Raw genomic sequence first — 13,105 nt, 5'->3', positions numbered from 1 at the left:
CTTCGTTATAGAAGTTACCAGTGTGATTACTGAAATGTTCTTTTCATGTATTCTTTAATGTCTGTATTAAATATCTGAGCCCATGCCAGGAATGCAGTAACAGTGTTCGCTCATTTAGCCCGGCTTCCAGAAATGAAATATGGATTCGTTTTGTTTGAGAAAGGTCTTCAACGTGTTAAAACATATATCTGTTCTTCTAGCTCACCATGACGACTATAGGTAACAAGGGTCATTGGAACCAATAGTTTAAGTGACGATTTCTTAACATTTACTTTCCTGTTCTATATCAAAGTGTCCTCTCATTGAGAGAAAGAACTTGTTATCTTGATGTTTTGGGAAGAATCTCCTGTTTATAGTAAGAGCCAGACCAAATCCAACCTTGAAGAAGCTGTGTGTCTATGTGTGTGTTAGTATTCTTGGTTACAGGCCAAGGAACAAGTGGCATTATTGGATATTGACTGACTTGTTTTCTTCGACATGCTGACGCCTAGACACACAGTCTTGTGACCTCGGAGGACCATTCATACCTAACATAGGGTCCTGGTGGCAGCCATACAGACTATGGAGATGTGCTACTACCTATCAGTCCATGTGTGGAAATTTACTATGTTGATCTATTTCTTAGCCAATCAGAATCATTCAACCTGTAAGCAATGACGTAGCTTAGACCTTGGTGAAGGGTATAACTGCTGTGATCTTAGTAACTGTAACAGGGCGGCCTATGAACTCCTTGTGAGTCTTGAAGCTGACATCTGCCTGATGAAACTGCAAACTATCTTCAGTCAAACTTTTTCTTTAATTTATTATAATTCTGACTCTTGTCTTAAATTGACTGCACTTGTAACTCCTGGTCTTAATTAATCATATCTGGTCCTTGGGTCTTTAACTGTAAATTCCCGGACAATTTGTAAATTAATAAATTCTTTGAATAAAAAAAAAGTTAAAACATTATATAATGACGTGCAACAACTCAAGCAAATGCAAACACAAGCAAATGGGACACAAATGTAGTTTGACCGCAATTAATTGTTGTCTGATCTTTCTGTGGATCGGTCAACTGACAAAAACAACCACGGTACAAGTCCTATGAGATCAACCAAGCACAGGAGACACACCAAAACAAGCAATGTCACTCAGATTATTAAGCAGATGAGCACACAGGAGCAATAGATCATTTTCCCATAGGTGTAATTGTACACAGTGCTTACACAGACACTGACATACTTACTATTAAGACTGTAAGGTTTGTACAGAAGATGATTTTTCTCCTTGGCTCCTCTTTCCATCCTCACTGTGGCCCACTGGAAAACAAAGAAAGAAAAACTCAATTTAATGTTATCACTGCAACATACTATTTAGTTAAGAATTATCTTAATTAGTTAAGAATTAGTAAAGAATTAGGGGTGATCTAAATATTTAATTGTATACAAATCCATCTATTATTTAAAATATTTATATTCATATTTAACTTAATGATCATGCATGAAAAATCTAATTATGGGGGAAAATATCTAGTATGTAATATAGCAGATAATGTGCAGTCAGCAAGTCATTAATAATTAATAAACCGCAAAATAAATCAGTTATACTTCCTCTGTGGATTACATCATAATGGCCCTTAAAATAAAACTGCCTATTTCGTGATTTGAACACATTGAGGTGGACTGCACAGACACACACACACACACACACACACACTCACACACACAAATACACACTGAATGTTCCCCCAAGGAACAACAAGCACTTTATTGAAAAGCTGTGGGAGGAGGAATAATGTCAGCATGTTAATTCAGGCATGTGGAGCACACAATACACACAACTGACTTGCACTGAGAATCAGTAAACACTGAGGGGTTGGTTTTGATATCTTGCAAAATTTACCACAGGTTTTGCTTGAACTTCAATGCTTCAATGTCATATTCTTCTAACATGTAATGCTTTGAGGTTAAGGACAGAATGGACACGTCACAAATGTCATAATGTTGTTCCTGGTGCTCAAGGGACCGTATAACTTTGCAATCTTAAGGGTACATTTGTTTCAACAACAATGATGTACTAAAAACGGAAACGTTTTTCTTTTGCGTTTTTTTGCATACAGACGATATTGTCAAAACGATCCCCGATCACACAGATCCGCGAAAATGACTAAAAACGCTATATGCATGCCAGGCCAGTGGTTGGCGATGTCACTTTGTAAAGAAACACGCGCCTATAGACTGAATAGTTATACATGATATACACGTTTTTGTAGTTTATACAGAGACGATAACGGTATCAATTTCAAAAACTTGCACTTTGAAACCCTTTTTCAAAAGTTTGCATTTTCAAGCCCCCTGTAAATGAACGGCCAAAATGCACCCAAAGTTTTAAGTTGAAAATGGTGTTGTGTAAACGGCCCCTAAATGTGCAGCTCAAACTGTTTAGATGTTGGTTTCTAAAACTGGGATGCTTCAGATCCTGCAGAGCCGTAGGTGCTACACACAGCAAGGAATAGCACTTTTTAGAATTTAAATTAAATTGTACTCTTTCTGTCAGGGTCACTATCGTCAAAATACGATTGACAATTAGCATACAGTTAGGATTGGCGGTAAGAATTGGTAAGAATACTGTCATGTGTGTGCGGACCAAATAGCTCAATACGAGAGGCAATGAGAAAAGCAAAGATGTGAAATAAAATCACATCATCATGTTTTAAAGAAGAGTGGTTTGATTAAGTGGTGGAAATAACAGATGATGGACACAAGACAGAACGGTAACAATTACACACCCACCCACGTGCAAACTCAAAATACAACATTACATTAGTTTAAATAGATTATGTTTGGGTTTCAGGGATGGTTAGATTACTAAAAGATCACATTCACTTTTCTTGAAAATATTTAACTATTAGATCTATTTAAATGCTTCAGTTTATTTTCATATTATAATAATATAATATGAAAACAAATTGAAGCATTTAAACTGATATATTATCACTTCAAATACTTCAATTCGTTTTTTTTTATATTATATTATATTATATTATATTATATTATATTATATTATATTTAGGGCTGTCAAAAGATTAATCGCGATTAATCGCATCCAAAATAAAAGTTTGTGTTTACATAATATATGTGTGTGTACTGTGTATAATTATTTTGTATATATAAATACACACACATGCATGTATATATTTAAGAAATATTTGCATACATATACTGTATATATTTATATATAATTTATATTATATATAAATATAATTTTTTTTATATATAAATTACACATTTTTCTTAAATATATACAAGCATGTGTGTGTATTTATATATACAAATTTAATTATACACAGTACACACAGATATATTATTTAAACACAAACTTTCATTTTGGATGCGATTAATCGCGATTAATCTTTTGACAGCCCTAATTATATTATATTATATTTCATTATAAGCCTAATAAAGAATTGATCCCACAAGGGTATTGTTTAGGGCTCCTTGCCACTCCCTGCTAAAGAAAATATTGGAAATTCATAAGCAATAAACAATCATTTAACTTTGATGGTTTAATGGTGCTTGTACAAAATGAATTGACTGTGCAAAAACACTTTATGGTTTCCCAAATCTCAGTGTAAAAGCTTGATTTTTTTAATACTATATTATATTATATTATTGTGAAGAATTGAACTGTCCTGCAATAGATTTTGTAAATTATTTTTCATAGGATTTATTGGTAAAGACTGGTACAGTTAATAGCACTGTAAAAAAAAATACCTAAAGGTATTAGGTATTTCAGGTAACCTAAAATGTGCTTCATTTAGTGACTTCTTAATTAACTGATTGTTTTTCAAAAATATGATTTAATACCAATAAGTTACATCAAGGATCAAATAAAATAGAAATGGCACATTCAAGTTAAAAGTTACAACTTTATGTTGAAACCATTGTGTTTCTACGTATGCTGTACAGGTCAGGTATAAAGAATATTTTTGCTCAGGTGGCGAAAAATGTACGCCCAATAGAGAAAAGATTTGCTCAGCAAGAAAAAAAATTAGAGGTAACATTGGTGATAGGCGTTGTATTCCTGTAAGTAGACGTGTATCAGCTGAGAGTCAGCTGATGCGAGCTTGACTAACGTGACCTGCCAGAACTGACGCTACGCTTAATTATTAATTTGTATCTGGCGTCCAACAATAGTATCTATCGTACTTCACCGTTACTAGGTTGGCCAAGTTGCATCACTGACATGTAAATGTGACAAATTTAATAGCTTTTAATAGCTGAATGCTGTTTAAAGGGCACCTATTATGCAAAATTCACTTTTACATGGTGTTTGAACATAATTGTGTGTTGGCAGTGTGTGTATACAACCACCCTATAATGATAAAAAAGAGGTGTTTATTCATCTCTTAGGGTGATATTCTGGAGTAAAACTGATGCTTCATCTTATGTGTGATGTACAATAAACTTCATAAAAATCATCAGTACATTTTTGGCCATCATTCGGACAGCAGGCTTGTATTAATAGTGGATAAAAGCAGATGACAAATAAGTTATAACCGTAATTAAACTAAACTTTACCTGTTCTATCTCCATACAGCATTTATTCTCGGGCTCTGCGGGCATTATTGTCCGACTCCGGGTCGAAATGAACACCGTTACTGAGAGTTTCTGTTTTGATATTATCATTGTGTGAGATGAGATTGTCCTGACACTGAGCACGAGCTCGTGAGGCTCCGCCCCCTGTGCCTGCAGCGGCAGCTCATTTGCATTTAAAGGGATACACACTAAAACGGTGCGTTTTTCTCAGCCTCAAAAAGTGACAATTTAAACATGCTGTAAAAAAAAATATGTTGGGTATTTTGAGCTACAACTTCACATATACACTCTGGGGACATCAGAGACTTATTTTACATCTTGTGAAAAGGGGCATAATAGGTGCCCTTTAATACCCAAATAACATGAAATTTGACTAGAATTTCGCAATTATTTCAAGAATGTCTCTGCGTCACTGAACCCGTTTATTGAAGGATTGTGGGAAGTCACTCGTTTGCAGAAGAGCCATAGTGGCAGGCAGAAAAAAGGAAGCCACACGCAGTGAGATTGCACACAACTTACATAACAGCTTCAGACGGATGTGAGGTAATGTTGAAATAAATCAACCACAGCTGGAGTGAAGCAGCCCCTCAGCTCTTAACTTCACCTCCACGCCTGTCTCTAAACTTCATTATGATATATAGTAAGTGTCAGCAAAAGAAAAACTAGTTTTTAGAAACATTAACCAGATGTGCACTTGAGCAACATGTCCTCATCATCCAAATCTCATTTCTTGTACTCGGCCTCTAACTTACACAGAAATGGGGTTCATACTTCCTGTAGGTTCAGGAAGGACCAATAAAAAAAAAATTCAGTGAACTCCCAACTCCTTTTACATCAAGATGGCCAGAATTGAATAAGACTATGAATATGCAAAACATATAAATTCCTCCTCTCTTCCTTCTCTGCTAATGTCTTTACTGCTAAAAAGACTTAGGCTACTACCACAACAAAACGCACTCTAAGCACATTTGTAAAATTACAGACTGATATCCCTTCCTCCATTTATTGCTAAAACACTTCAACCAAGTCTCTACCGTTCTTGCACAGAACAACCTCCTTGACAACAACCAATCTGGTTTCAAAAGCGAACACTCAACTGAGACTGCCCTGCTCTCGGTTATTAAAGCTCTGAGACTGGCAAGAGCAGCTTCCAAATCCGCAGTACTCATCTTGCTGGATCTGTCTGCTTCTTTTGACACAGTTAACCACAAGATCCTCCAGTCAAGCCTCAAGACAAAGGGCATCTCAGGTCCGCACTCCAATGGTTCAAGTCTTACCTCTCAGGTAGTGTTGTGGAGAAGTGAGGGGTCTAAGTCGCAACATCTAGCTACTGGGGTGCCTCAGGGCTCAGTGCTTGGACCACTTCTCTTCTCCATTTACATGTCATCACTAGGATCTGTCATGTCATTCATTTTTCCCCATCACTGCTATGCTGATGACACAGTATCCGACGGTAGCTGCTCGCATCTCAGCCTGCCTGACAGACATTTCTTGCTGGATGAAGGACCTCCACCTTCAACTAAACCCTGCAAAGACAGAGCTGCTTGTGGTCCCGGCCAACCCAACACTACATCACAACTTCTCCATTCAGTTTATCAACCATAACTCCATCCAGGACAGCCAGGAACCTTGGAGTTGTGATTGATGATCATTTGAACTTCACAGACCACATTGCTTGAACTGCCTGGTCCTGCAGATTTGCCCTATACAACATTAAGAGAATCAGAGCATGCTACACAACTCCTTGTCCAAGCTCTTGTACTATCCAGACTGGACTATTGTAATGCTCTCTTGACAGGACTTCCAGCATGCACTGTTAAACCTCTGCAACTTATCCAGAATGCTGCAGCAAGAGTGGTCTTTAATGAGCCGAAGAGAGCCCATGTCACACCTCACCTCATAAACTTGCACTGGTTGCCAATCGCTGTTCGCATCAAATTCAAGGCACTGATGTTTGCCTATAAAACAACCACTGGCTCTGCACCCCGATACTTAAACTCACTACTTCAGACCTATGTTCCCTCCTGAATCTTGCGTTCTGCAAGTGAACAGTGCCTTGTGGTGCCAGAGGCACAAAATCACTTTCACGGACATTTACCTGGACTGTTCCAAGCTTGTGGAATGCCTAACTCAAACCAAGCTGCTGAGTCAGAGTCAGAGTCCCTTTATTTGTACCCGTAGGTAAATTAAGTTCCAGAGAACAAGTTTAGGCAGTTTCTCAAACATATAAACGATAAACACCATACAAACAGAACAAGACACTAAAATCACACTAAAACAATTTACTCCATCTTAGTACTATTCATAAAATGAATCACTACTGGAACAAAGCTGTTTTTGTATCGTTTGGTTGTACACCGCAGTACTCTAAACCGTCGATTGGACGGCAGACACTGGAACTCATAATACAGCGGATGCAGCTGGTCACTCAGAATTGAAATACCCATGCGCTGTACCTGCCTGGTATACAGCGAGGCTGGGTTCAGTAGTGGTTCGCCAATCAACCTACTGGACCAACTGGATCTCTTTCATCAATACTTGACCCATTAACACTTACTATTCTACAGTATATCTTTTTTTCTTTTTTTTTTAAACACACACACGGCAGTGGCTCAGTGGTTCATGTAGGTTGTCTACAAACCGAAAGGTTGGTGGTTCAATCCCCAGTTCCACTTGACCAAGTGTCGAGGTGTCCATGAGCAAGACACCTAACCCCAGCTGCTCCCGACGAGCTGGATGGCGCCTTGTATGGCTGACACCGCCGTCGGTGTATGAATGAGTGAGTGAATGGGTGAATGTGAGGCAATGTAAAGCGCTTTGGTGGCCATAGGTCTGTGAAAGCGCTATATAAATGCAGTCCATTTACACACAAACCTTGCTACGTGTATTGTGCTAGACTAACTGGGACTGGTCACAGCATTTGCATATAGCAGCCCTATTGTTAGTTTGATTGCTTATATTGCTCTCCTCATTTGTAAGCCACTGTGGATAAATGCGTCTGCTAAATGAATAAATGTAAATATCATTGTGTTCTGGAAGCACATGAGAAGTTCACACTACCAAATGCACTCCATAAATAAAAGAGTTTCAAAAAAGATCATGTTAGTACCATACTTTTTTGGACATGTATCATGGTAGTACCATAATAATATTATTTTATATACCTTATAATTTATATACCTTAGAGCAGTGGTTCCCAAACTTTTTCTGCCAGGCCCCCCTTTTCTAGAGTAAAATATTTTCAAAAACCGCTACAACTGGTAACAGAGCGCTCAAGCAGGTACTGAGAGTCATCTTGAGGTAATAAAATATGTCAAATTAATACTTTGTGTTCAATTATTTACTTATGTGGCAAGTAGCCGGATAAGCGGGATAATTTCGCAGTGTATATATCAAATCGAGCTGTAATATCATATCGGTTATCAGACGAAAGTTGATATTTAAAAACTTGCATAATTTAATAACACTTTTATATGTAATCTTTAGCAAATATCACAAAAGATCTCTCACCCCAACTTTACTGTCAACTCTATAGTATCCGGTAAACAAATGCAAAACAAAAAAAACACAAATAAATCTGGCTGAAGAACAATTTTCTTAAAGGGATAGTTCACCCAACAATGAAATTTCATTGATTCATATTAATTACTCAACCTCATGTCGCTCCAAACCTATTACTCTCATCTTCGGAACACAAATGAAGATCTTTTTGATGAAATCTGAGAGCTATGCAACTACCACTTTGACACTTCAAAAAGTTCATAAAGAGATCGTAGAGCTGATCCATATGAGATAAGCGGTTTATTCCGAATTTTCTAAAGAGACTTGATCGCTTTATACGATAGATTGAATTTAGGCTTTTATTCACATAAACATTAATCAACTCACAAATCAGTTGTGTTAAATGGAAGATCAAGCATGTTCGCTTGACGTGCGAGAACCAATGAGGTTCATTCTCGTGTTACGCATCACGTTTGAGCTTCTGTAAGAACCAATTAGGTTTGTTCTCGTGCGTCAAGAATGTTCGGTTGAGCTTCTGTTTATGTTTGCTAATCAATGTTTAAATGTGAATAGAAGGCTAAATTAAATCTGTTCATCATATAAATCAATCGAGTCTCTTCAGAAAATATGGGCTAAACCGCTCAATTTATATGGATTAGTTTTACAATCTCTTTATTAACTTTTTGAAGCGTCAAAGTGGTAGTTGCGGAGCTGTCGATGTAATTAATGACAGACTTGTCATTTTTGGGTGAACTATCCCTTTAACCATCCTGAAATGGAACAAGATGATCTTCCAACTCACCTTAAACACCTTGAGCAGTGTCTTCATGTAGAGTCCACGGATGCCAAAAGACAGACCAAAAATGGCAGGAACAATGATGAAGACCAAAAGCAGTGTGACCCACAAAGTGAAAGAAATGCCCAAGAGCATGCATAGCAGATTACTAAAAGGAGAAATAAAAGGGCCCATTTTTTTTTTTTTTTTTAAGTTTCTTTCAGGAAGAAAATAAATAAATTGGGAAAGGGAAGTGGACTTCCCACAAGCCAACTTTCTCAAGCACTTTTAGGGTCAAAGTCTCCAGAGCATGATGTGGAATGAGTCCATAAAGAAGACTGGTAACATTATAAAGTCTTTTATATCCATTGGTGTACAACTGGATGACGCAAACACATCTTTCGACGTGTGGCACTGCCCAGAGGCGATTTACTTCGCTTTTAATGAATTATACATTGGCAACTTTGCAACTTCAGATCCCTGTAGACTCACAGAACATGACAGCTCTTCCCTCAGAGCTCTGAAATGAAGAAACCTGGAGAATGTGAAAGAAAACACATACAGGTAAAGGATTACAGTTTACTCAAGTACAACCTTATTCAAATCAAACAGATAGTGACGCACCCACCAAAGTAAACGCAACTGGTTGATCACAACGCCAAACAAAGTGGCCTGCATTCAGTAAAAGCTGCAATGGGATCTCAAACAAGGAGATATTTGAGCTCATAGAGCTCCCACGAGTACAGTGGTGGGAGACACACTTACATAACAGAGAAGAGAAGAGAAGAGAAGAGAAGAGAAGAGAAGAGAAGAGAAGAGAAGAGAAGAGAAGAGACTAATGCAACTAATGTCAAAATTTGACTCTAATAGGTGAACGTATCCAGCCAAAAATATACAAGTAATCGCAAACTTTTGAAAACGAGATTCAAAGTGCAAGTTTTTGAAAACGATACTGTTATTATTGTCTCCGTGTAAAAACTACACAAACATGAATTTGTGAACAGTGACCTCATGCGCATGCGTGTTCAATCTATAGGCGCATAGTGTTTCTTTACAAAGTGACATACAGCATACATCGGTTTCAGTTGTTTTCGCAGATCCATGTGAATCGGGTTCATTTTAACAAGTTGTCGCCTATACGCAAAAAAAAAAAAACGCTAAGGAAAAACTTGTAGGTGTTTAGTACATCATCGTTGTGTAAACATTAATGTACCCTAAAACTATTTATTTATTTTTGGTAATTGAAATAAAGCTGAAATAAATTATTAAATTAAATATATAGATGAAAGAAATATTAGATGAAAAACTGAAAAGTTTTAAATGTTGCTTAAAACTTGAACAAAACTTTGCCTTGGCAACTGACTGAAATAAATAACTTTAATGACTTAATAAAATGGGAATAAACTTCATTAAAGCTATATAGAAACATTTCAAAATATATATATATTAAAAACGACAAAAGCACATAACAAAATTAAACAAACGAAAATATAAAAGATAAATTAAAATATTATACTTTACTAGTATATAAATAATACTAACACTGTCTGACACTGACTGAAGAAAACAGATACAATGAAGATTTTCACTTAAGTAAATTTGAAGCACTACTAAACTATGCAAAGTAACCTGATTAATCACTTTAGTCTTGACTTATTTTTTTATTTTATTTTTTAGAAAATGCATGCAGTTAATTTGATTAAATTACATGTTAAAATGCATTGCTTTAAGTTAAAAGAAATTCCTTTATTTTTTTTTAAATGAATTTAAAAAAAAATAATTTCATTGGCTGTTTTGAAACTTAAGTGAAATGAATGGGGAACATTAATTTGACTTGTCAGCTAAATATGACAGTCGAAACTATCCATATTATAAACCTCAAATATAATTTTCATCAGTTAAAAACAATTCTTAGAAACGTAACGGTAGAGTAAAACTAATCAGTTTCAACAGTACTCGACTAGCAGCAGTAGCCTAGTAATGAAGTACAATTACTCAAGACAAGTACTTACGCATCATGTTATAATCTGTTGTGTCGCTGTTAAAAAAATATATAAATATAAATATTTGATCCACTTGACTAGATGACTTTAAGATCAGGTAATCTCTGCCAGCTAAAGCTTTCAGCTAACGTTAGTTGGTTGATGAACAGAGGCGGATGGTCTGATATATATATATATATATATATTTTTTTTTTTTTTGCCTATCATTTTACACAGACATGCCGCTCATCCTAGCATCACGTGTGCTGGTATCTATAGAAACACTTACTCGGCGCTTTATGGAGCTGCTTCGTTCTCAAGCTGAAGGCGCGTATTTATCGTGCTCACCCGACACCGGCAGAACAGACTGTCACGGAAAGGATGCAAAACAGAAGATCCGCATGTCGTGAGTGACGTACAAACTGACGCGTGTCCGTGACCACACCAGTAAGGAGTAACGGATTTGCATGCGGCAGTCGGATACTTTCCACCAGGGGGCGATTAGAGCATAGATATGTATATGTAGATTTCAACATTCGACCGCTCAAGACCACACGTCGGCGAGCCCGCCATGTTGGAACGGTCAGCGTGTCGTCAGGTTGTGAAACCGCCGGGGGATAACCTTTCACTGGAGAGAGTGTGTTGTTTTGTGTTTTTATATGTATTAACTCAATATTACAGGTTTTTACTATGGTACTTTTTAAGGTTTTACTTTTACTATGGTAACTTTTTAATGTTGTGTTACCTGACGTCTTCATCTTGTTAATTTAGCAAAGTCATCTGATATGCATAGTCAACTTGCTCTCCAGCATTCACGGACCGGCCGTTTCGATATGGCGGATAAAACAACCTCTAATGAGGTATCTATGTGTGTGTGTGTGTGTGTGTGTGTGTGTGTCTGTGTGTGTGTATATATATATATAGCCTATGGCATCGATGCTCAGAACACTCAATCGCCCTAGAAGTCGTTAAAAAATATAGATTTTTTTAAATGTAGCTACTTAGCCTAATCACAAACATATGTGTTTGGTTAATCACGAGAAGCGCTGGTAAAAGACAAGAAGTAATAGGTTTTACGTGATCACGCTGTCTCTGTGCTGCTTTCCACTACAGGTTGGAAACTAATTCACATCTGAACAATGACACCGAGAAACTCCAATAGTATTTCATGTAAATTGTACATTGAATAAATTAAATCGATGCATTATTATTTATTATTTGTTTTCTTACCAATTACAGGCAAATTCCAAGCCTCACCCCCTACCAGAGATAGTCTTATTATTTATTTGAAAACAGTTCAGTTTTTAAAAAACATAGGCTAACACTAAAATCCACCTGGTGGTGCTGCAGGACTGTATGCCAATTGCAGTACAATTGCCATTATAATTGCCCCACAGACATGATTATGTCCTAATTATCATAATGTTAGCTAAATAACATAATACCTTTTGGTAACACTCCACGATTCACTGAAAATGTTTCAACTCATCAGTAAAAAGAAAGAAAAAATACTTGAATCATATAAACCAAATGTTTGTTGTGTGAAACTGTATTGATATGTGTATGTGTTTTGACTTGACGTCAGTTTATTGTGAAATCATATCCAGTAAAACAACCTCCAGATGAACTACAATAGGCCTAATGCACGTGATTATCATAGCTAAACACATATGTGTAAGGTATGTAAACCAATGTGCCATATAATATGAGCCAGTGAAAAACACTAATAATAAACATAATTTCTGTCATGACAACTCTTGGCAACTCATGACAACTCTCGTGTTTGGTGTGGTAATGGATATGGCAATGTTAATGTATTTTTGGAACGGATCTGCTGCTGCTGTTATTCATAGTTTACAGTCACATGACTGTTGTGGAGTCCTGGAGGGCAAAATAGCCATAGAACTTGCAGCACAAGCATGTCAATCTTAAAAACAAAAATATGTGAACAAAATGCAAGTTTTGGGCACTTGTGATCCATGCAGCAACTGATTTCAAACTGCGTTTTTGGTTCACTGCGGTTTAAAGGAGAAAATACTCAGCAATGGTGTTGACTTATGAGTTTGCACATGGTTTGTCTTAAAGCATATTAAAAACACCACATAGACATATAAACAACATTAAAAGCTGGATTTTCACCATAGGGGGACTTTAAAGGGCTGATAAAGCAGCATAGGCGGAGGGTGAACCAATGCCAGGCTAAGGAGGTGCTTAAATATTGGTGCAACCCACCCTTAAAGTGCCTTAATGTCCAGTGATATTAAAAG

General features: G+C 36.8%; 1 protein-coding gene across 2 annotated transcripts in view; it reads right to left on the bottom strand.

Moving 5' to 3' along the window:
- LOC311066213 (glycerol-3-phosphate acyltransferase 4-like) overlaps nucleotides 1–11,239 on the bottom strand; it is a 38,153-nt gene extending 26,914 nt beyond the window's left edge. For both annotated transcript variants that reach the window (XR_014603039.1, XM_084087259.1), the window contains exons 1-3: nucleotides 11,128–11,239; nucleotides 8,884–9,391; nucleotides 1,229–1,301 (exon numbers count right to left, since the gene is read on the bottom strand). Coding sequence is in view for 1 of the 2 variants with exons in the window: in XM_084087259.1 (XP_083943385.1) it covers nucleotides 1,229–1,301; nucleotides 8,884–9,051 (241 nt within the window). In the remaining variant the exon portion in view is untranslated. The remainder of the gene's footprint in view (nucleotides 1–1,228; nucleotides 1,302–8,883; nucleotides 9,392–11,127) is intronic.
- Nucleotides 11,240–13,105: the final 1,866 nt, after the last annotated feature.

The sequence above is a fragment of the Abramis brama genome, assembly GCF_963993115.1.
Source record: "Abramis brama genome assembly, chromosome: 16".
Classification (NCBI taxonomy): domain Eukaryota; kingdom Metazoa; phylum Chordata; class Actinopteri; order Cypriniformes; family Leuciscidae; genus Abramis; species Abramis brama.
This window is presented reverse-complemented; position numbering and strand designations above follow the sequence as displayed.